Below are 24,893 nucleotides of genomic sequence, written 5' to 3' on the forward strand. Positions count from 1 at the left end.
GCAGAGGAGACAGCTACATGAACAAGTTGCCACCTAGTAAATGAGCATGGATTTACAGCTCATTTAATACTCCATGGCAACTGTCCGTGTGGTTACTGCTCCAGAGTAAATGCGAGGCAGCTCTGACCCTCACAGAAAGTGAGGCCATGTATCTTGCACTTACCTGAGCTTTAAGCATCCATTTAAAGTAACTAATGAGCTGTAAATCCACAATCCCTCTTCACACCTGGCAGTTTCTTCATGTATCTGGAGGCAATGATATTTTTGTGATTTGCCTGTGGTCACTGAAGCAGCACTTACAGAAGTGGCGATGCAAGCCAGACCTACTGAGCTCCTGCAAACCCCTCTCCTCACATAGCCAGAATTTTCTTGTAGAGTTACTGTTCAATTTCTTGGCACATTTCCCTTCAAATGACAGTAATTCACAAGCAAACTGAACCACTTTTTCCTCATTAATACTGCAGAACATGCATTTACCACTTATGCAAAACAGATGGATCCCTAAAAGTACCTTCCAGATATGGTTTCTTCATTTCACACATAAAATATTATTTACTTTTTCAAAGACTCTTTAAGTTTAAAAGTGATGCTTTGGGAATAGCTTTATCCTGGTTTATTAAACATATTTCAACTCTAGGTAATTTAGAGTCCAAACTAAAGCAGGGTTCATCATCAGTTTTCCATCAGGGTGGTCCACGACACACCACAAACTAGCAAAGAGTTTCCTTTATTTTCCTTTTTTTTTTCCCCAATGACTCCTATTAAGTGACTCTCTACTTAGGCTCCATCACGCTAGTTCAGGTTGTCCACTGATACAAGCCACTACCTACAGTAATTGCAAGCCTGGGATCACTGCTCCGGTTTTTCAGTGGCACTACAGGAATCACAACAGACTTGAATACTCTGTGCATTTTTACTCTTCCTGTTATTCTGTATTAAAAAAAGAAAAAAGAAAAGAAAATCTGAACCACTATGTCACAACACACTGCCATGGCATCTATTTACTAGTAAAATTGTTTTGTGTTCTGAGGCAAAACAAGACCAAAATGTCATAAAGACTTGAAAAAGTTCAGTGTAAATTACACACCTCTACACATGAAGAAAAAAAAATGTTTGTGGTAGAGACAATAAATACATTATATTTTAGTCCTTAAAAGCTCCCTCATATTTTTTTTATGCTGTGTCTATGGATTAACACATTCAAAAAGTAAAGAAGGAAAGCCCAGGGCTTTGGACATTACAAATTTTAATGGATTTGATGAGTCCCTCCACAGTACTCTCTCTTTCTTGATAATCACTCAATTCCTCACTGCAAGGACTCTGAAAAATATGAACCATGGCTACAGGTGTTTTAGGATGTGACCCTGCTCTCACACTGACAGCAACTTTCTCATTTCTTGTCATGGGGCATATATTTCAAAGCATAATCCCAACCTGCTGGGATGCCTTCATTACCAGAATGCTCAGCTGACAGTACTGCCAAATCTTGAATTTCATGAAAGAATGCATAATGTGAATGGGCAATGTCAGTGCTGTCCCTTACACTGACCATATACAACACTGAAGTGACTTTAGTGAAGCTCCTTCTTTTTCTTTTTTTTTCCCCATAGTTTTTTAGCAGTGGCTCTATCAACACTAGTTGATTACACAGTGCCTGGAAAACATCACTGGATTTCATTTCAACCTGTGCCAACTACCTCTTTCCACACAGTTCCCAGGCCTCATCTGGTGGTTAGAGTACCCCAAGGCCCATTCCCACAAATAAAGAGTCCAAAGGGTTGCTAGCAGGGACAGCAGCCTGTCACCGTAATATTTTATGAAAAATCCCTTTGCCAGGATTTCTTCTCCTGGGAAGCTGGGAAGCTTCAGCTTCTCCCTGTTTTGCTGCTTTGGAATGTGATTTGGAGAATTGTTTATCCAGCATGTGAATTGTTTTTATTTAATGACCCATCCCAGTCCAGCTGTGTCAAGACTCTGGTCAGTCACAGGTTTTTATTATTCATTCTTGACTAGCCTTCTGATGTCTCCTTTCTCTTCCTTTAGTATACTTTTAGTATATAATTTCTTTTAATATAATATCATAAAATAATAAATCAGTCTTCAGAGAACTTGGGGTCAAATTCTCATCTCTCACCTTGTCCTGGGGACCCTCACAGCACCACAACACCAGCCACCCCAGGCGAGCTGGCCTTCAGAGCCCAGGAAAGTTCCTGAAGGTGTTTGAGCAGGGATAGAGTCAGAGAGCTCGGGAGCTGTCCAGAGCCCTGGCAGCTGCTCTGTGGCATTCTGGGGAGCTGCCTGCCTGGTCACCTCTACTGCTGCAGACAGGCATTGCAGGAGTATGGGGACTGTACTTCCTGCTGGAAATTTGCTGGGCTTTAGATTATCTCTGGACATTTTAAACTGGAAAAGTCTTTAGTGATTTCCAAACAGAAGTCCAAAATATAGTCCATAACAGCTGGTGCATCAACAGCTAGATGTCTACAAACTTAATTTTCCAATTTTCATGCTGTGAGGAGAAGAACAAAACAGTAAAATGCAGCCTGCAGATCAGCTTTGAGTGAAGTCAGGCTTCTTGGAACCCCAGTTGAGAAAAAAGACATTTCTGTGCCCTCACTCCCCAAATTCTATTTTCTATTCTGCTGCAGTCATTCCTCAAATTTTAGATTAATTCTTCCACTTTTTTTTTTGTCCTGCTTTAGAATTATACATAATTATATGATCTTTTTATGCTGTGTGTTTTATTATGTTATGTGCTTTCTGTGAGACAGGAAAAAAAAATGTGCCAGCCAGTTCTTTCCTTACTGACATCAATGGCTTTTGCCTCACACACTCTGTTCAGGATTTTCCTTCTTATCAAGGGTTCCATATTTTCATGTGATTCAAGTTTTTATTTCTTCTGGGCATCCTCTTTATTTTTATATTTCTTTTCTCTTTGTTCTGCAAGTAATTAATTTTTAGCTCTAAATTAAGCAATTTGCTTTTAACCAGTTGGCATTTTCATCAGTCAGCATATCCAAATGTTCATCTGTACCTTCCTTAATTCCATGTACTATATCAGCATTTCCTGTATCACTAATGCCTTTCTGCAGTGAGACTTACACCTCAGATTGCCCTGCTGTTTCTTCAGGCAATTATACTGTCTGTCCTTCTGGCAGGCACAGTGATATCTTCCCCACTGTATTTCAGATTTGAGACTAACATCAAACCACAGTAAGTCTGCCTACTGCAGACTTGACTATTCTCTGTGGAAATTTTAAGCTTTTGGTATTTTTAAAAAGGAAAAGAGAGTACTGAGAGTATCAGGAAAATTCCAGTCCTCCATTAGCTTGGGCTTTAAGGTTTCCAGTTCCTCCAACCCCTTCCAGTTGGTTCATTCAGAGTCCATAGGGCACCCAGCAGTCCTGGTCTCCAGCCAGCACTGCTTGGTTTCTTCTGCAGAAAACCCCAGGAGGTGAAATGGGATGGCACATGTGTAGACTTCAGCCCAGCATAGTATGAGGATGTGGATAGGCTTTCCAGAAAATGGTTACAGGCCCTCAGATCCAAACACAGCTACAAGGATATCTGCATCAATATAAAATCCTTCAGCTTGGACTGTCCAGCCAACAAGAAAATCAAAGTGCTCAACACTTGTTGGCCCCTACATGCTGCTTTGCCCTAAGATCTGAGTAGGAGACCGATCCCGTGCTGAGGTTTGGAATGCATGCTGCTGGGGAAGGCAACAAAAGCCTGTGTGTAACCTGAGATGTGCCTGCAGCTCCCATTCCTTTGTGCCTATGACCTTGGCTTCAGCTCACGGCATAAGACAAGAGCAAGAAGAGGGAGACGTGTTGGGAAGAAGCGAGGACAGGAAAATGCAAGCCTGTTGAAAGAAGCACAGGGGACTGGGGAACCAATATCATATAGGTTAGGGGTGGGGTGAAAGGCACTTGAAAAGTGCAGCATGGGGGCACCCAAACACACCTGTCTGGGGGAAATCAGACATGTCTGTCACAGGATGGGTTTTAGGAGGGAAAGGAACCCATGGCACAGTGTGAACGCGGCTCTTGGAGAAGTGAGAAGCTGCAGCACAAGGACTTGGAGGGAATTGGGGTCTGATTCACCAGGTGAGGCTGAGTGGGGATAGGATTTTGAGACACTTTAGGAAATTGGCCACAATGACAGTATGGGGTGGTCCTCAATTTGTAGAGCTGTACTTGCAGCCTTCACGTTATTTACAAAGCTACTGGAAAATGATAGGGAGAAACAATAGATAGGATGTGGGGAAGGAGGGGGAAAGAGAGGGTGGAAAGTGAGATTCCAGGGAGTGGGAAACATCCTCTTCTGTGGGGACAAGAAAAAAGAGAGGAAGAGGAAGCACAGGTGCAGCATCAGCAACCACAATTCCGCACATGTCAGAGAGAAACCCTCCTCCTTATGTTTGCATATGCACATTTCTGCATCCACTAATGAACCTCTTTTTTCTTCCTCATTTCTAGATTTCTAGAGCCAAAAGATTGTTAATTCCTGAAGTCTGTTCTTGCCTATTCTTTCCTGGCTGTGCAGTGTGCATTTTCTAGTATGTTTTTGTTTAGGAAGGTTACTTTCTTGCTACACAGCAGAAATATTTGTGTTAAATCTACTCTATAAAGGAGCCAAAAATGTGAAAAATGCTCTGGAAGCAGAAAAGAAATACTTATGAGGAAGGAAAGGAGACAGTACAGGAAAACTCATTTGCTGAGAAATGCAGCTTATGTCTTATCAACTTAATTCCAGATAAGTCTTCATTTTGCTGTGAAGACAGATGCGATAAATATGTTAATGGCAGATTTCGATAGCTCAGTTTGTAGAACTGCAAAGCCAGATGGAAGTGATAATTTTTCTTTCATTTTAATTTTGAAATAAAAAGCAAGAAAGCAAGAAAGTTCTTGGTATCTTAGCACTGTAATGACTTTTGAAAGGATAATGGACCTTAACACAAAATGACGATTAACTATCATGCCCTGATGCTCCTATTTTATTAAATTCCAGTTTCCTTGGCTGGAATTCTCTCAGCTTTCTTGCCAGAGATGAGCAGATTACTGCTTGTGACTGACTTTTCCAGTTCCACATTCATAAAGTTATTTAGCAGCAATCCAGTTGGTGGATATTTTACTGATTTTACTGCTGCTCAAGTTAGATACATGACTAAGCAGACCATTGATAACAGCATTGGATGGAGCTAACCTCTCTTACTCCTTATCAGGTGTGAAATACTGCCTTTTTTGTCCCTTCAGCAATGCCCTTATGGTCTTAGGAGTACAAGGCTAAATTGTGGCTTTCCATGCATTGATTAAGATTCCATTTAGCAATATTTGGCATGGATCCTTTGTTTCAATTTAATACCAAAGCACTGAGGGACATAGATTAACACCTTCTTAAATGTTTAGGATATTTACTGCTTGAACTGACAGGCAAAGAGAAAGCTAGAAAACTTTTGCTGCTTGAATCCTCTTGAAGGGAAGGAAACAGTGGGTTTCCGAGCAGGTAAAAATGAAAATTTTAGAAAACTATTTTAAAGGAATTTACCAAGTGAAATCTTGGTTTTTCATATTTGCAGTGATGTTTCTAATGTGTGGAAAAAACCAGATAAATCTGTGTTATTCCCTTTACATGAATTTTCATTTCTAGAAAGTGAGGTCCTGACTGAGTACTCCCACAGGAACTTCTCTCCAGGAACCACTTGGCAAAAAGGTGAGATGCACTATTGTTGAATCAGTAACATTAACTTCTAGGGTTTCATTCTCACTTTCTAGATAAGCTCACACACCAGGAACTGAATGACGGTTTAATTCTACATGTCAGTTAAAGCCCTCTCTGAAATTCATTCCAATGATTCTAGCAAAGACAATGTAGATTTCTGGTGAATTTTATAACACATTTTACCATGAGACAAAGGGTACAAGCTGTTATGTCATTCCTGTCCTCAGCTGGGGGTGCTTGTGGGTGGAGGTATTGGCTATTACCAATAATAAATACCTGTTATAGGCTAGGAATATCAGATAGATATCTGCTGTATAAAGTGTAAGATTATTTTCATCATTCAATACCAGCTATTTTTTTCATTTGTTTAGTTTGCGCGCATTTTCTTGGGGGTTGTCTTTTTTAATTCAATTAGCAAGTAATACAAAACAAAATGTTCGTATGAGAGGGAAAGGGAAGGTCTGTGCAGTTCTGTAGAGGGGAGAGGAGAGATCCCAGGTTGTGGAAGTGAAAGCTGTATCAGCAGAAGCTGAGCCAACTTATTTAGCCCTGTAAAGAGACTGGGCACAATGCTTAGTTCGTGCAGCTGTATCATGTTTGAGAATTCATCTGCTGTCTCTGGACTTTGCTGAACTGTGCAGACATCCATGTCTGTGCAGCATTGCACCTTGCACACAAGCAGAGGCAGTTCTCACTCTCATCTGATGTTCCAGTCCACACTGGATGCCAATCTCATACAAACCAGTGACTCACATGACCAAAAGTATGCAGTGAAGCATGGCAGCCCTGCTCTTGGGCCCAGAGTTTCCTTACCAAGGTCAGAGAACAGCAGGAAGAGACAGCTGGAGCCTCTCTGCCCTCACAGCCTTGCTGCAAGCTGAGGTGATCAAAGCACAAGCTGTAGATAAAGTGATCCATGCTTGCAGATAATCCTCAGGTATTGGCAAAAACCAGGCAGATCTTAGTCTTCTGTGGACCCATGCAGCAGCAGCAGCAGCAGCATTTTATCCTGGAGCTCCAAACCAAGCAGAGCTTCCCAACTGATGTGCAAGGAAACCATTCACGAGTCTCCAGCAAGCAGCCAGAACTCCCCAAGCACCAGGCAGGGAGCTGCCTGCAGGAGCAGCGTGGCAACTCATGCAGCACTAAAGCTTATCCCAGGCTGCCACCTTGTCAGGCTTAAGTTCAGCTCATTAGGATGCTCATCTGTTATTTATGCAAATAAGCCTATGCATAGTCACAAAATATGCAAAGATGGCTATTTATCAGTTTGTCACAGTTTCTGACTTTCTGAACCCTCAGACATTCCTGATACATTTGAAAAAAACCCACAATGTCCCCTAGTGCTGCACAGGGGCCAAGGCAGAGCCTAGCTGCTACCATCCACGTCCTCTCAGAGGACTCATGGTGCTCAGGATAGAAAAGATAATGCATTCTGTGTGACTTTAAACACAATATGTTACAGCTCAGGATGTTTAATCTAGTCAATAAGGATCTCTACTTTTTTCACCTCCCAGAGGAGGAGATTTACAATATGCATAACTCCAAGCATTCTGACTGCAGTTTATTATTTATTTATAAAAGGCAAAAAAGGCCCCTCAAAAAATTAAAAACGGTCTTCTTAAATAGCATTTAATTTATCTCCTCTGTCTGGAGAGCTGCAGTCTAAAGTTGCTCTCACTCATGAACGTGCAAAAGAACCTCAGCTCATCCCTCCTCTACCCTTACCACTCTCTTCTCACTTTAGAAAAATGTTATCTTCTGCATGAGCCTGAGCAGGAGTCAGCATCCACCTGCTTTTCCGCACACACAGCCATCAGTAACTGCAGGAGGCCTGAATCCTTCTGACAAGGGTACAGATTGACCAGAAACACAGCTTTAGGGAATTTTCCCCCACTTCTTTACCCCTGGCCAGCACCAGGATGATTGCTGGCCTGTGAGCTCCATGGACAAGTTTCTCATGTATCCTTCCTTGCACAACAGGATGTCTTATTTAAGCCTCTTAATGTTCATTGTAAAAATTAGAAGAAAAGACATGTCTGCAGTAAAGACAGGAGAAAATGAAACATCATTTTTTTGGTAGTACCCTTATCTTAGGGAGCCACCTTATGCATTCAATCCTCCTATAGACTGTTGTAACCATCTCCCAGGTTCTATGTGGAGTTTTGGGCCTGAATGTGGTCTTGGAATTGAAGAAAGAGAGAAGCAGCAGGCAAAGAGAGGTACTCACAAACACTGCCCTATCAAAGGCTACAATTCAACTTCAGTTTCATACCAACACACAAAAAAAAACCTCCCTCTGAATCCCCCAAAATATAATAACATGAGTTACATTTTATTTAAAGCATAGCAATCACAATATAGGGTGCTCAGTCCACCCTGACATCAGGATGATGATCTCATCAGGAGAGAGAATGGTAAGAGCAAGAGTAGGAAAACTTGTGGGTTCAGACAAAGATGGCTTAATAAATGAAGAAAAGAGGGGGAAAAACCCCCAAAGCAGCGATGCAAAGGCAGTCCCTCACCACCTCCCACAAGCAGACTGCTGACCAACCAGTCTCTGAGTTATGGTTGCCTTCCTAGGCAAATCACCCCCTCAGTTTTTATTGCTGAACACAGCATTATGTGTAATGGAATATCCCTTTAGTCAACTGGGGTCAGCTCCCCCATATACGTCCTCTCCCAACTTCTTGCCCAACCCCAATGAACTTCCATGGGGGAGCCTGGGAAATCAAGAAGGCCTTGACACTGTGGGTGCATGGCTGTAAAACAGCCAAAAGATTGGTGTGTTATGAGCCCTGATTAAATCTAAAATCCAAAAACTACTTCACAGACTGATGTGAAGAAAATCAACTGCACCTCAGCCAGACCCAACACAAAGATTAATGAACAAATGCATTGTCTTAGTTAGTTAAACATCAAGAAAATTGTCCTGGAAGGGGCTCTTCTATTTTAATATCAGCTTCTATTCTAAAAGAAAAAGAACTGCTTCTTTTTTTTTTTTTTTTTAATTCCAAACCTATTTCCCACTTGGGTGAGTGCAAAACAGTGAATTCAAGAATTTCAATACAACCTGTCTCTCTGTGAATTTAATTCCACAATTTCCAGCTGAGCAAAATTATCTTTACATCACGAAAACATATGCTTCCCCTTAATAAAGATTTAAATACAGGCACTTCAAATCCCTCCCTTCACTTTTACAATGGTGCAGTAAAGGATTATCCATGCAAAATTATACAGCCAAGGTTTCTGCTGTGAGTCGGCATGGTTTTGTTGTTTTTCATGGATCAATTAACACACACTGGAGATTTTAGCCATTCCTGTCTGTAATTGCTAATTTGCCCATTACAGGGAGCTGAGAGCCATCTGTGTACATGGCATAAGGATGCAACAGTGAAATGAAGACTTTAAACCCACAGAACATGACCTGTGGTTGTAAGACATTCAAAGACAAGATGGGATACCTTACCTTTGGAGCCTGTAGTACATCAGACACATCTTGCTTAGGCACTGCAAAAGTAGGTGGTGGTGCTGTTGTTGGCTTTTTGGGAGGCCTGGGTGGTGGATGAAGGGTTAGGTTTTCATATCTTCTCAACATATAGTATTCCTCTTCGCTGACCTCTTCCACTGTTGTCCTCGTCACAGGCGGTGCAATTGTCTGGACATCTTTGCTGAGCAAATGGACCAACATGTTTAAGCGATACACAGGAATCTCCCAGCTCTCCACTGGACTGCTGGCACTACTGATCAGCAAGTAAGAGTCTGTGATTTCTTCTTCAAACTGCAGACCAGGAGCAGCAGCCAAGACATCTTTTTCAATGGAAAGGTCCCTGACGGACACTTTGACATTAAAAGGCAAATGGAATTCTTTGCAAATCTCAGAGAGGTGGTACTGTTTCTTGTCATGAACCACTTCCACAAAGCCACCTTCCATGTACATAGGGAGGAGCACTTTTTTATATGAATCACTTAGTATTTGCTCACAAGCTAAAACATCTATGAGTTTCTTTCCTCCCTCATATAGAACTTCACTAGTCTGGCATTGCTGAACTAGAAATTGATCTCCAACTGAAACAGAAAAAAGCTCTTTATGAGGGGAAGTAAAGGCTTTAGTTGCTACAACATGAAGGTGTTCTTTTTCATTTCTCACTATCTCTAAGTCATAGGCAGTTGGAAACTCCCGAGGTCTTCTCTTGAACTTTCCTTTGTAGCTCATAGGGATTAAATAATGTCTTTTGGAGGAATCACTTCTCATCTCAGAGGCTAGGATTCTTGCTGCCTGGTACTTTTTGTAGATGACAATCTTCCCGAAGGCCCTTCCATTATCTGAGCAACCATAGGAAATTCTTTACTTGTTGTCTCAAATATATCTTCCAAAGAAAGTGGCTGAAGGAAAGAGCTAATATCATAATGGTCTGTTACATCCTTGACCTCAACATCCAGATCTGAGAGGATATGAATTATGTCCTTTCGAACTGAAAAGAAAGAGAAATATATTGGGTTTTGTTTTCAAACTGACATTGAAATAAAATACACATCCTGTTGCCAGATACCAAAAGTACCTTCCCCGAGGCATGCATGTCCATGTGTAAATGTGCACTACTAACTGGGCCAGCCAAAGTCTAATTGTTGTAATTTGAGAGATGTGGTTATCAGATGTGCATGAGACCACACAAATGAAGAGAGACAATAAGGTGTGCAAGTGAACAAAATTTTAAGAAAAAGAAAAGGCTAGTTCACTATTCCCCCACAATACCTTCAAGTTTAATCAGTTCTTTATCTTCTCAAACTCTTGGGTGCAAACTGTATTTTTATTTTTTTATTACATAGTGGCTTAGAGTTTCTCTAAAGAAATGAGTGGGAAAACATTTTTAAGAAATAAATAGCATTTGGATCCATTAACAACACGTTGCTGCTATAGCCAGACTGGGAGAAAAAAGGTATTTTGATATTTATAAGAATAATTAAAACATTTGTCACTTAACAAAATGGCAAAGTATTTGTATAACTAAGAGTAAGTTATTTTTATGAATTAAGACATTTTCATATTATGTTCCTCTCTGGAACTGTTGCATCTTTTTCTGCATCACCTGGTTTTATTCACTATCAGAACTGAGCCAGTGAATTTAACAACCTGACAGGGAACAACAGCTCTTTTACCACAACTGAACTTGCAAAATTTTGAATGCAAAACTTCCAAGAACAGAGCTAACTATGTAATTAAGGCTTGTTTAAGAATTTGGCTCCAAGTCAGTGACACCGCAGATCACTGACCAAGGCAGTAAAATTTAACAAGCAAATAATACTTAATGACTCTCTTCAATAAGATTTATTCTGCATAGACCTACACAAATGGATAGTATATACTGGATTCACACTTCCTTGTAGCAGGACATACCAATATTTTATACTGAAAAGGTGGTATTGGATTTATTTTATATGACGGAGTTCTATGACAGTGATTTGGGGTCTGTTTGTTCTAACTCTGCTTTTGTCACATTGACACCTTGAGATGATAGACATCCTGAGCACCACAAGGGAAAGTCAACAAAGGAAAATGACTGGTGAAAATGAAACTTTCTATGAGCATTTGTGCAAGTTCCACACACACATCTTGTTCATTATTAATAATGAGACATATAGAGGATTCCTACTCACCGCCTGTGAAAATGTAATCAGTTATCCCAGTTATCAGGAATCTTTTTTTTAGAGTGGATAGTAATTGTCCTAATTAATCTTGTGTCTATTTATAGTTCTCCTAAAAATGGTGAAAATCCATTCTTCATGGTCCACAAGAAAGTAGTTATTCATGTACCGTAAAGCCTACTTTTCCAGTTTGTATTAAATGGATATTTAGGACATATGCAATGCTTCTTAAATGTTGAGAACACAATGAAATTTAAAATAAAAACAGCAAATACAATCCTGATTGGAATAACTGCTTGGAAGACAAATGAATACCAAATATTTCTGAATCTTCTGAAGATTTTCAGGGGCATTAAATTCCTACTGATTCTGCACATATATCTTAGTGGATATACCAATAAACCTGAGTTAATTGAGCTTCAGGAGATGAGCTAGATCCTTGAATCTAGCTAGAGTTACAGCAAACATTACTTTTACATTTACTTTTACATTACAGTTGCTTTATCTTGTGAAGTTCTATTTTCCAAACTCACACATTAAATCACATAGCAAGCATAGCTGAATGTCTTATGATAAGCATACAATGACTATGGTATACTGTGTTAACAATCTCTGCCTGCATTTATTGCTTTCTCTTTTGTCCATTTGCTTACATAATTCAACAGAGAAATGCTCAATTGTGAAAAGACTTCTTGCTTAATATCCTCATGAAGCCATACTTCTGTTAGGATTCAATTTATATGGAGCTCATTGGTTTGCTTCTAGTGAATGCAACAAGCAGAAAAACCTTCTCAAAAGCTAAGCTACTATCCTGCAATCAGAACCCAGATGTATCAAGGTTTTGGTGGAACAACTAGTGTCATAAATATTTTGGAATTTTTTAAAATAAAACCTCAGAGTATAAACTTTTAAAGGTACTGGTTTTCTAATCTTTCTGTTTCCTCAAACCTACAGGTTTCAGAAATTGTCCATGAGTTTTTGTGTTTATATTCAGTTGATATTCGTTGCTGCAACAGAATAAAATGATATGATTTTCCTTTCTCTAACATCCTCATTCTGAAAATTAAATGGCAATTAAGTGTATTGCAACATGTACAATAGTTTTTTTTCTTTTTCTACCTCCTAGACATAGCCATATGAAGCCATCAAGTGCCTTCTCCATGGCTGAAGACTAAGACACAAAGAAAGAGAATCTGGGAACTGAACAGAATTCCTAAACTCAACCTTTTTACTATGCAATACATTTTCAGTGAGGATTTAATTGTAGTGATCAACAAAATAGCAACAGAAAGAAATGCAAGGTAATAATCTGAACTAACAGATGATAAAGATATACTAAAAATATATTATTTTTATCTTTCTTCCTCTTGAAAATAACATTAGTGGCAAATATGGATAAGGAATTTTTAACAAACTGAATCTTTCATGGCTAGTTTAAGAAAATGTTGTGTATTTAAGGGTATTTTGGAATTTGCTACACCAAGTTGAACAGAACACAGATTTTAATTCTTAATTCCTACTTACATTTCATTACTGCTTGCACTTCATAGACAGGCATGAGAATCAAACAGCCATCAAAATTCTCAGGAAGTGGACTAGAGGAGTCCCAAGTATGTAAAGTAGTGGAAAGTTTAACAATCCGGTTTCTACCCTTAGGGATTTTCCATTCTGCAATCTCTTTTAAGGTGTATATCTGGTCATCTTCACACTCATAGAATTCTCCTTCTTGTGAAAGGGGCAAAGTAAAGGAAAAAGACTGGTTATTTCTGACCACGACACAGTTCACAGCCATCATTCCACGGACCTCTTCCACTGAGTTGAAGGTGATCTGCTCATCATGTTTGATAGTGAAATTTTCCAATTTTATATCCTTGGCACTGTAGAAAGAAGGATGGCCAAACCTTGTTGACCCAATAGAGACTTTTCTTGCAATTTCTTCAATGCTGACATATGGAGCCTTATCTGCCACAACCTTATAAAGACCTAAGAACAGAAAACTTGCATTATAAAAAGGGAAATATTTCTGACAAAGAAAGTCATGCCAGATTTTAGACTGTGAATGTTATGAAAATGGAGAGCAAAGCAAATCAAATAATTCATAGGTGATAGCTCAATTGCTAAAAATACGACTCTATAGAGGTAATATCAGCTGGTACAACATATAGACAACTGGAATTAACCCTTTCTGATGTGTATCTAATTTCAGACATCCAGTATTCTTAGTCCACAGTAAAATTTTTCATTGCTGCAGAAAAAAGAAAAATTATCCTAAATTCCTATTTGTCTTCTCAGGAAACCAGCCTTTGAAATGCAGATGTGGTGTGAGGAAACATAGCATTAATGTGATTAGTTCATGCAGGATAAATTTCTTGTCTAAACATCAGTACTATGTAACCTTCCACACACAGACTGGGAATTCCTAGACCAAGTGTGTTTAAAGATACATCCCAAATGAAAGAGTAGCACCTACAGATAAGAAAGAGCAAATAGATTTTAGTGTATCTGACAGCCCAGTCCACCAGCTGGATTAATTCAAAGTCTGGGTGTTGTAGCACTCCAGCCATCACTAGGCAATTAAAATGCTGAAGTTCTGCAAGGCAGAAGCTGTATCTGAGCTTCCCAATCTCCTAGGGACATTATTACTTCATGTTAATCATGCCCTTTGGATCTGTCTCATTAGGAGTTTCCATTGCAAGAAAAATGTGTACATTTCTATATTTGCGTGAGGGTTTTCATAAAGGAAGATGAACTGGAGGGTTGAGAGGACTAAAAAGCAGGTCTTAGCTGAACTGTGTGATTCAGCTGTCTTCCTTACAAGGCGTGGCACAATTGTGAATGCTGCCATATGGAATTGCAGTGTAGCTTCCTAAGACAGACATTGACAAAGACTTGCTTTTGAGTGAATATAGGTGAGAATAAAGGATATTTCTAGGCCAAGTCTGCCAGTCACAAACAAACCAGTAGCTACAGCTACAGTGACAAAGAAGCCAAGCTCCATGGGAGACACTGTGCCTTTTCTCCCTTTGTCTGCCAAAGCCAACCAGCAAAAATCCTATGGACTCTCTCCCCCATGCTATTGACTCCTCTGGACCGCAGAGAGGGCACTTTGTGGTAAAGGTATACTCCCATTTTGGCTGCTAAGGAGGAAGCATGGGATGAGGTATCAAAGAGCCTGGTTGGTACCACTAAAGACACTTTTATGGCAGCTCCAAATCCCATGAGTAGTTTAAGCCATGTCTGAAAGATTTTAAATATCCTACCCAATTGTCCTCAGCCAAGTGCAGGATGTCCCAGCAGATACCTAGATTTCAGTAAGGTGAGATGCTACCACACAGACCACACAGTTGCTGTTGGGTCTTGGGAAGATACTCATTTCCTTCACTAGACCACCCGATTGTGGGATTGTTTAACAAATTGGATCAGGGGATATTGCTTCTCTTAAAAATAAGCAAATTTCTTAATTTCTTCCAAAGTTTTTCCCTTACTGACTTTCATTACTGACCATAATCAACACAACTGAAGGCCCTGCATGGTATCAGGATGTCCCTAAGATTGTATTTCTTTAAATGGATATCTATCACAACAGCCTTTAAAATTTTTTTTTGTTTTTTGGAGGGGGGTGGTTCTGGCTACAGGATTGCTGTGATTCTTTATAGTAGCAAACCCCCATACTTTCACTTTGTAACTTTAGCACCACTCTTGTTAAAGGAGACATAATTAAGATTCTGTCTGTTGAGTAGCTTTTAACTGAATTCATCAACAGATTGGGCATATTTGGTTCTGTGTGTCCCATGCGGCCACTAGTAACTCTGGGAACGAACATCTCTGAGGGTCTGTCAGCAGCCTAAGCAGTAATAACCTCTTTGATCTGATGCAGAAGTAGTCACCAGTTGTGGCAATGTCACTTATTTCTGTAGTTCTGTGCCTTCACAATTGTCTGTACGTCAGCCAACTTTTCCTGTGTGAAGTCAGTAGCCTTGTGTCAGTGCATCCTCTACATATGTGTCCTCACTGCAGAAAAACCTGCAGGAAAACCTCCAGGCTTTTTCCTGGGCTGCAAGGAGGGCACATGCATGAATGTACAAAGTACAACTTGAACACACTTTTCTCTCCCACTGATGTTTGCAATGTTTATCGTTGCCATATTTAACACAGTTATTAGCAAGGAAATTATCTACCACAGTCCTAATCACCACCGGAGCATGTCACTGCAGATCAACACAAACAGATTCACCAGCACTTAGAAAGTATCACTGTGACAAGGCACCAGTGACAAACTGAAACTGTGGAAAAGACAAACAGTGTTCTAGTATCACGCTTTGCAAGGACAAGATGGGTATCATCTCTTGGCAGTGCTGGGAGAAAACAAATAGGAATATTTTTCATTAAAAAGGATATTCAAAGTACTTATGATGTGTCCCAAAGGCAGTAACTATGCTTACCCATCTGTAAAACAGGAGCAAGTGTATGCCCCCCACAAATTCCCCTGAATTACATTGAAAAGCCTCCATAAACTGTGTTAAAAACTTCCAGTTGAAAATATTTGGCAAGGTACAGGTACAAGGAACATTCTTCTCTTCTATGAGTTTGACAATAGTCTGAGGCTACTAATTTTGCTGGGACTACAAAGTTATTTGGAAGGCAACTATTTCAGCAACAGACCGATGAACATCCCAGGCTGGAAAGTAGGTGTCATATGGAAGCATAATTATCAGATTTTATGCAGAACTAGACACATGATTAACCCCTTGGCCCAGGCAGACTGGCTTTGTCAAGGATGGGAGCAGAAGAATGTTTGTCTTCTGTTCTGGTGGCTTTCATAATTTTGGTGACAGAATGCTTGCTTAGGCAAGAGAAGAGCCATGTGGCCTTGCATACTTAGCTTCTGTATTGATAAGACTCCTGACATGACCTAACAGCCACCTCTGAGTGGCTATGAACATGCAAAGTTCCATATGTTTCTCTCTACATAGAACATAGGTAAACATATAAAAGGCTGTTTTGGTATGTTGGGTAGAAGTCACTGCCATATTCTGCCATGGTATCCTCTCATAAATGCTACCCTTGATATTGTATATATGTAAAAACCAAAACAAAACCACAAAAAACACCAAACAATATTATCTGGAACAATTCAGAGCCTTATTAAAATCACTGTGAATCAAATTGCAAAAACAAATGTTTTCCAAATCGAAGATAACAAGGAAACCTCCAGGAGGAGGAGACATATGGTAAGTTTGAGATGCTAAAATTTGGACATTTCGAGGTCAAACAAAAATATTTTTATACTTTTTCACAAACCGTAAAATGACTGAATCAAATTCACTTAGACTTTCCCAAGAGATCTTGGTGGACTGTAAGAGGGAAAGACAGATGGAAATAACAAATTTGGAAAAAAGTCCATCTGGTTTATCAAGATCTGGCATTCTTGCTCCTATAGATTTACTTTCTAAATGCAATCTGGTCTACAACCAAACTGCACTTGTGTCCAATGGTTTAAGGGAAAATAAAACAGTCATATAAGAAGAACTGTAGACATATGTAATAATACTACGGGAAAATGTAATCATTCCATTCTAAGAACCCTCTGTGACATTTCACTAGGTGAAGTCTGCCTAGACATAATACAATGAATGATTAGTAAGCCCCAAACCTCATCAGCCCATCTTTTCAAGAAGTTGACACAGAGAGAATTTGAAAATCGGAGAAAATTATTTCACTGGTATGGGAGAGAAAACATAGCCAGAGGATTCCTATTTCCAGTCTTAATTAGACTCCTGAAGAAAGGGAGTATTTTACTCTCTTTCCCCCACAGAAAGCTGAGAAAACCAATAGTTAGGCATGCCTAGTAGAGTAGCAAGCAGCCTTCAAGAAAAAAGAAGAGCAGAACAAATCATCTGTCCCAGACTAGCAGTTTCTGTTCCCCAAGTAAGGTTGGGAAGAGTCCAGTTTCTACCTTCTCTGGAGATGACTTAATTGCTATTCCTCTTTTCCCACACCTCCAATACCCACTTACTACCGCTTCTGCTTCAGCATCCTCCTCCTCTCATCCCGTCCCAAAAGCCACCTCTTCCTCACCTACTACAGAGATGAGCATTTTAAAGCCCAACCCCATTCTTCCATGGATGTGTTTTGTGGTCACTGACAAGTCTCCTGTCTTTTGCCTTGCAGATGAGTACTCAAAGTCATGCTCAGCTCTGTGTCTGTCAGACTACACAGGAATGAGCAGCAGCAACAGCCAGGGACCTCATGAGAACAGAGGCAGTCCAGTAATGTTTTTTGCAGAAGAAGGAATACAACAGAATGAAATGTAATCATTTGTGCTGGCAAACAATTCAGCTGTTGTGCAAATTACCTGTCTGTTAATTTGCTAGTAGCGAAAATTGTAGTTCAAAATGTGGTTAGATTTAGTCATTGAAGTGTCTAGAGTAAGAGCAGACTTCTATTATTTTACCCAGTGTATGAGCACACAAAGAATAGCCCGGTCCTCTGAGGCATGAAAAAGAACAAATTAGAATGAGGATAAAAGAAATAACACAGATAGTGAACTTGCGGTTGCAGCGGTTTGTCTAATGCAAAGGGCAGATTAGGCCTTTATCAAGGATCTCAGAAGAAAAAAAGGAGTTCTGAAGACTGCAAATACGTTCAGAAAGACAGAGACTAGGGCTCATTTAAGATCAATGAGCCCAGCTCTTCACTCTCAGAGCGGCTATCCCCAGAGTAACCTAAATAGGAGCATTGCTCATTCATGCCAGTATGCGCGCAGTGAAAGGATACATGAGCCCATGGCATGCAAAAGAGCTCATGGCAAAGGAAATAGAAAAGAGCATCAAAGCAAATGATCTCTTTGCATTAGCGCTGGCAAGAGAGCACTGTACATACAATGTAAATACAGGGTCAACTTCCTGGAGACCTGTGGATATTTTTATTGAATTAAGTCAAAGGTGGCGTGAAAAAGATCATCTGCAATTCAGTTCTGTGCTTCGTTCAAGAGATGGGGGCAAGCCATGTTTCATGTACAGTGTTTCAGTTAGATCTTAGAACGTGTATGTAATAAAGTGAAAAGGGAAAAGGTCAAGAAAGAGCAAGAGACTGGGAAATTTTGACTCTGCAGAGCAGAATCATTCATCAGCTAAGAACTAAACTAGAGAAATGACAAATTTATGTCTTATCAAATAGCTCTTGAATACATAAGAGCACGTATACAGAGAAAAACAGGAAAGTGGTGCTCCCTGTTGGGCTAATAAGAAGTGTCATTATGCCCCTCTTCAGTGCTGCTGTTCAGTAATACCCATCATGTGGAGGATAATAATGATAAATTTCAGCAAAATGAACTCTGAATTTATTTTTCAAGTGAAATAACCCAGTTTTCTAGAACACTGTTTGGGAGAGTTCATAGCTATGCATGAAAATTGTAGTGATTAGATCGAATTTGAAAATGTGCTTAGCAGGGCAACAGCATCCAAATGCCAGGTTGTAAAACTGATCACTTGAATGCAAATAAATCCCAATTCACCAGGTTCAAGCATTTGAAATCACAAGTCTTTCTGTTCTAACAGTTGGGACCTTCAACATTAATAAATTTAGGATTACTTTTATCACTCTGTTGTGTTGGATATTTTGGGATTCAGATGTTCAACCTCATCTGCCAATCAAGATTTAGAATATATTTCTATCGGTGTATGAATTTTAGAGATAGAAGAAATTTTAATAATATCAGAGAAACTTGGATTACAAGAAAAATACCAAGTATCTTGAGAGTTCAGAGGAGAGTCATATTTCAATATCTCTAGATAGCTACAGATAATTAAAGGGTCTTTGATCTCTATGTCTGGGCCCTACTAGTGCTTGAAAATGGCATTCCAAAAAAGTCTTTTAATAAGTGGTTATAGAAACCATTCTGATTCACAGGATAAGAAAAACATGAAGGTAAATTGAGGATCTATTTGGGGGGTGGGGGGGAATTATATACACACAACTATTTCAGAGAGAAATCTGTATTTTAGAGATGGCAAATAAAGGCATAGCAGAAGGTTTTTTCTGTAGAATTCAGATGAAACATTTCATTCCCATGGACTTTTACATTTCATTTGTTTCAATAAGTGTGTCTTGTCTCCCTCTGCAGAAAAAGCACGTCCCAGCTTGGATACTGGCATAACCTAAACCCTATACACGCACGTGCACACTCTGGCATCCTCAGCAAGACTTTAGAAGAGCATCAATGGGGTTATTAAGTCAAGCACGCAAACACTAGAAAATACTCATATTATGTTCCCCATGCAGCATCAATTTAATTTCCCATGTGCTTTCAGTACACTACAGTGCTAATTAAATATTTAGGCTGGGTTTTTTTTTGTACAAAACTGTAGTCTCATTCAGTCCATTAGCTAGACTAATGGCCAAAGTGAGTCCTGGGCGTGATCTCAGACTCTTGAAGTCTGTTGTGTTCTGTGTGTGCTCTGTACCAGTGTTCCCTTTAGGCGTCTGCCCCACAACTTCTCCCCCAGAATCACTCCCACTCCCACTGCCCTGCTCATGCAGTTCTCCAGCTTGCTCATCTCCTCTCACCAAGGAGCTCCCATTACCTCTGCAGCCTGCAAGGCTCCCAGCATAGGAAATGCCCTACTTGCAAACTTGTGGGTGGGTGGGGTCTTCCTGTGCTGCTGAAACCACCCACACCTGCCTCCACTCTCTGATCTTTAAATGGAAAATCTGCATCCTTCTGTCCTGCTCTGAGATCAAAACTTCTTCTACCATTTTCCTAACACAGTTTGTCTCCTCCACCTCCTACACTTGGGATACTCACATAGGAGACACACTTCTCCCTCTGTGCTTTATTCACTTCCCGGTTCAATGCTGCTGGGCCCTAGCAGTGGAGGAACTGAGATGAGAGCCAAATTCAGAAATTAATAAATATGACACATGATGAACTACTACTGGGTTCAGTACTTGGTCAGCTCTCCTTAACAAGGTAACATGGAGAGGAAAGATATCGTTCAAGTATCATATCTTGAACCATAGATATGGTTCAAGTACTTCAAGGGAAAGTATGGTTCAACAAGTCAGTACCACATGCCAAATTGCAGAAAACCACATCCATGCCCCTCTAATCCCATTTCCAAGCCACTCTGGCCATCTTAGAATGAATCAATAAAACAAAAGCAGTATTGAAAACAAAGTATTGAAAATATTTTGTACTCATAATAATAAAATACAGGTGTAGTAATGGTAAATACATCATAGTTTAAGAACACAACAAGGAAGATTTCAGCTCAAAGTTTGGCAAAGTCATAAGTAAACGAAAAGAAGATTTTTGTTGTAATTCTTACCCCAAGGGACTCCAAGTGTAGAAAGCATTACAACAAAACTTTATATAATATTAATAACTTCTATCCAGGTTTGAGAAAGGACTGTAAGAGAGTTGGTATTTAAAAACTAGTTGACTGTGTCTTGTACCATCTGATAAAACTGTGTTCTTGACAGTTGAGTTGCAACCTCAAATATGAATCAAGACAGCAAATCAGTAAAATGAACAAAGGTGATTACTCAGGGCTATAATTTCTCAAAAACATGTATTCATGAAATACTATACCATGAAAATTTAGTGGTAATTCCACTTTGGCTGAAAACTGGCTGACTTCATTATTCTCACAGATACTTGCTATGAGTTTATTAATTTTGAAGCCAATAACTTTAATGACATCTTCTGTTGAGAGGGAGAATTCATTTCCAAACATCTCATAGATGGAGTCTGAAAAGAAATGCAAAAGGAAAGAAAAACATTATTTAGCTTTTCCTTGCTTTGTCATGTGTCTTTACCTCTTTAAGTGAAAAAAAAATTAATAAACTATAAGAAATAATACTTATCTTGTGATAATTAGCCTAATTTTCTCTTACCTCTTCAGGGTCATGAGAAAAACAATCTTGTGGCTTCAATGACCAATCAGCTCTATGTTTACATGGTTCTTAAATGCATGCAGGGAGAACAAGGTCTGAAGAATCTATATTTCCAAATTATTAGACCAGAATAGGTCAAGGTAGAGCACAGGATTACCTGGGTTGTCAGGAGCTGTCTCCTGAAACCAGCAGGCAGTGGATCTCAGGCACTACAGGTGCCTCTGCGCAGCACAGGGCATAGCATACCCCATAGGAAACAACAAACTAGAGCAGGAGACAAAAAACCCACAGAGCCTTGAAGGTACCCAGGGAGATGACAGGAGACATCTAAGTGCAACCAGCATCTGAGTTTCCTGTGGTTACAGAAGAACTGAAGAAAGTACAAGAAATTGGAAAATTGGCAAGTTGTCAATGGCAATCCCTGTCCCGTGTTGAAATGAGCATATTGATTCAGACCTGACAACAAAAAATTCCTTTTCTATCTGTCATGTTCAGAACTTTGAGAAAAGGAACAAAGCAATCCAGCCAAGTGTTTCAGCACTTCCTCAGCAAAACCTGGAACTGCATTTTGTCCCACCAAAACCAATCCTCCCTTCTCCATTCTAGTTGTGGTCAACCTTTACTGTTTCAGAATCAGATGCACAGGGAGAAGAATAAAGCCATAAAACCTCAAAAGTCAAGTTATGAAGAAGATGGAAAATTCCTCCTGGTCTCTGCAGGAGATTAGCAGAAGCTTTGGGGCATGGGATAAATTAACTATATATAAAGGCAATGCAGTGAACACATAGTGTTCCATTTGTACATAGAATTGCATTGAACACAGAACATCAGAAATGTTGACTTTAATACTAGCTTCCATTCTTCTGTGCATTTCCTCCCAAGAACTAACCAAGATCTGTCCCAAAGCAATGTGGACATGTCCTTTCTGAAATCTCATCTCAAAATTTCATTTCCCTTGTCGTGAGAAACATTGATCTCATTTCCACTCCCAGTGCATTGGTGAGCGTATTTATTTGCTCTCCTATCAATATTGTTCAGCTACTTAAAATACTTTCTTTCTCATTTCCATTTTTCCCTTCCCCAAAGGGTTCTCAGGGTTAATTTTGCCCTTTGCTTTATCTCCTCTGAGAAGATAGATTTTTTCTTCACACAATTGCTCTAAGCCCTTAGTTATATATATCTTGTTCAAAGTCCCGTCTTTTTTTTTTTTTTTTTTTTAACCTGGGTAAGCAGAATGGTATCAGGCAATGAGAAATATTTAAAACTTGATCTCTGGCTACATAGTTACAATCAATAATTGAGAAGGCCAGTACTGAAATATCATTATTGCTGGCAGAACTTCCTTCCTTGAAGAGTAACACTCTTTACAACTCTCCTTGTAGTTGGTGGGGATGGTGGGGAGAAAAGAAAAAAAACCAGCTTACCTTTTTTCTTTTTTCCACCCAGGTGCCATACCAAAAAACCCCAACTATTAGCTAACTGCTCTTCCTGGTGTTCATTCAAGAACAATTCCAGTCCTGAATATAGCCTGGGCCAAAAAGCATCACTTACTGAGTCTAGGATCTATTTATTAACTCTGCTGCAGCATCCGCAAATGACAAGTGCTTGACTATCTCCTAGACCTCAAGAGAAGTCACTGGGAGCCCAGTCTGAGCATAACTTATTCTTGTTTTAGCCTAAACCTACTCAAAACCTCAATAGAGCACCACAAAACAACAGGAGAATGATGGAGAGTAACGCTGAGCAACTGGATACGTGTGTTCTTTTGTGAATACATGTCCAAACAAACCTATTGGTTGCTCGTGCAATGCTCTCAACAATTGAGATGGACACCAGAAAATCCTTAGCTTCCCTGAAGAGGATGTAGGCTTTTTACCCTCTGGAGAACTAATCTTGATTGAAAAAATAAAGTAAAAAAACATCTGGAAGATGCTTTTCACAGGCTGGATGGGACAACATCCCCTGGTTTCCCTTGCTGAGGATCTGATACAGGTTTAAGATTTCTGCTGTGCTTAGATTCCAAACTTACACAGCAGGCTTCCTGCTGCACACCACGATGATGACTAACTCAGAGGTATTCTGGATTATAGTGCCACACAAATATCAACCAGTGCCAGGTGAAGAAAAGTGCTGTTTAAGCATGCATTCAACAATTCTGGTACTGAGCAGAAGACCAAGAGAGCTGCTGCTCTTTAACAAAAACGAACAATCTGGTTTTCTTACTGTAAAAATAGTGCACAGTTTTTTGCTCTGTTCAGTCCCTTAGCAATTCAACACAGACTAACTCAGCTGTCTCTGTGGAAATTGCTACAGCTCCCATCAGGAGGCTGGCTGCTGCTAATACTGATCATGAAGTGCCATGTCTCACTTTTTTAATACTCCAGGTATTTTAATACTCATGTTTTTAATACTCCAGGTGTAGTGACTCCACCATTTCCCTGGGCAGCCTGTTCCACTGCTTCTCTCCAGTTCACTCTTTCAGTGAACATTTTTTCCCCGATATTTGAGAAGAGAGTCCCCCTGGCACAACTTGGGGTTGTTTTCCCTTGCTATGTCACCGGTTGCCTGGGGGAAGAGAACAACCCTCACCTCACCACAGCCTCCTTTTAGGTAGTTTTAGAGAATGATAAGGTCTCCTCAGCCTTGTTTTCTCCAGGCCTAAATTCCCCAGCTCCCTCAGCTGCTCCTCCTAGGATTTCTGTTCAATACCCTTCACCAGCTCCTTTTTACTTCTCTGGGCATGCTCCAGAACCTCAATGTCTTTCCTGTCATTCTTTCACCACCACTCTCTGGGCTTGGCCATCCAGCCAGTTTTATATCCAGTGATGAGTACACTTGTCCAAGCTGTGGGCTGCCACTTTCCCATGAGAATGCTGTGGGAGACTGTGCTAAAGGTTTTCCTGAAATCTGAGTAGGCAACATCCACAGTCTTTCCTTCATCTACTAAATGGAGCAGTTAAGGGGCTAAAGGTCTCCAAAAACTGTTATTGAAGAATATTTAATGACCATTTCAGTCTATATCTGCCACAGAGTGATTCCACAAAACCCCCCAAGAAAATTAAAATCAAGGGAGGTCATTGTCCTACCATCAAAGAAATTAACATGTGTACATAATCCGCTGGCAAACAAAATGCTTTGCAATACCACCAGTAAGGACCATAGGATAGTAAATTTCTTTTGCAGAAGAGAAGTTGGAGAGATAGATCATATAATAATGGAATAATGGAGGTATATATGCCACCACATTTTCTATCTAAGATATCAGAGACCAACTTTCAACAGCTTATCAATAGTAAAGCATGTATTACCAGATTTATTTGAAACAGGCCAAGAAGTTGAAAGATTATGAGGATGAGAGGTGGGGTGGATGATTGCTAGCTGTCTGAGACCATGATTGCAGAAGTCTCATTTTTATCAATACTAGGATTTAGAAAAAAAAAATTAAAATCTGCCAGCCACATTTTTGGGGGTACATTTGCACATACAGTATTGATTTCAATTACACATTTGTCTGCAACTAGATTGCTTTGGCCCTGATTTTAGCCCTTGCTTGGCAGTTTGCCTGGAATAATACAATGAAGATTATATTCAGACAAGAAAAATGTTACCTAGGCAATTGCAGCAAA

General features: G+C 39.8%; 1 protein-coding gene across 1 annotated transcript in view; it reads right to left on the reverse strand.

Moving 5' to 3' along the window:
- Positions 1-24,893, reverse strand: part of THEMIS (thymocyte selection associated) — a 70,847-nt gene that overhangs the window by 36,319 nt on the left and 9,635 nt on the right. The window contains 4 exon segments of the mRNA XM_005418472.2: positions 9,194-10,029; positions 10,032-10,199; positions 12,895-13,353; positions 20,963-21,121. Coding sequence (XP_005418529.2) covers positions 9,194-10,029; positions 10,032-10,199; positions 12,895-13,353; positions 20,963-21,121 — 1,622 coding nt within the window.

The sequence above is a fragment of the Geospiza fortis genome, unplaced genomic scaffold (assembly GCF_000277835.1).
Source record: "Geospiza fortis unplaced genomic scaffold, GeoFor_1.0 scaffold98, whole genome shotgun sequence".
In the NCBI taxonomy this organism is placed as follows: domain Eukaryota; kingdom Metazoa; phylum Chordata; class Aves; order Passeriformes; family Thraupidae; genus Geospiza; species Geospiza fortis.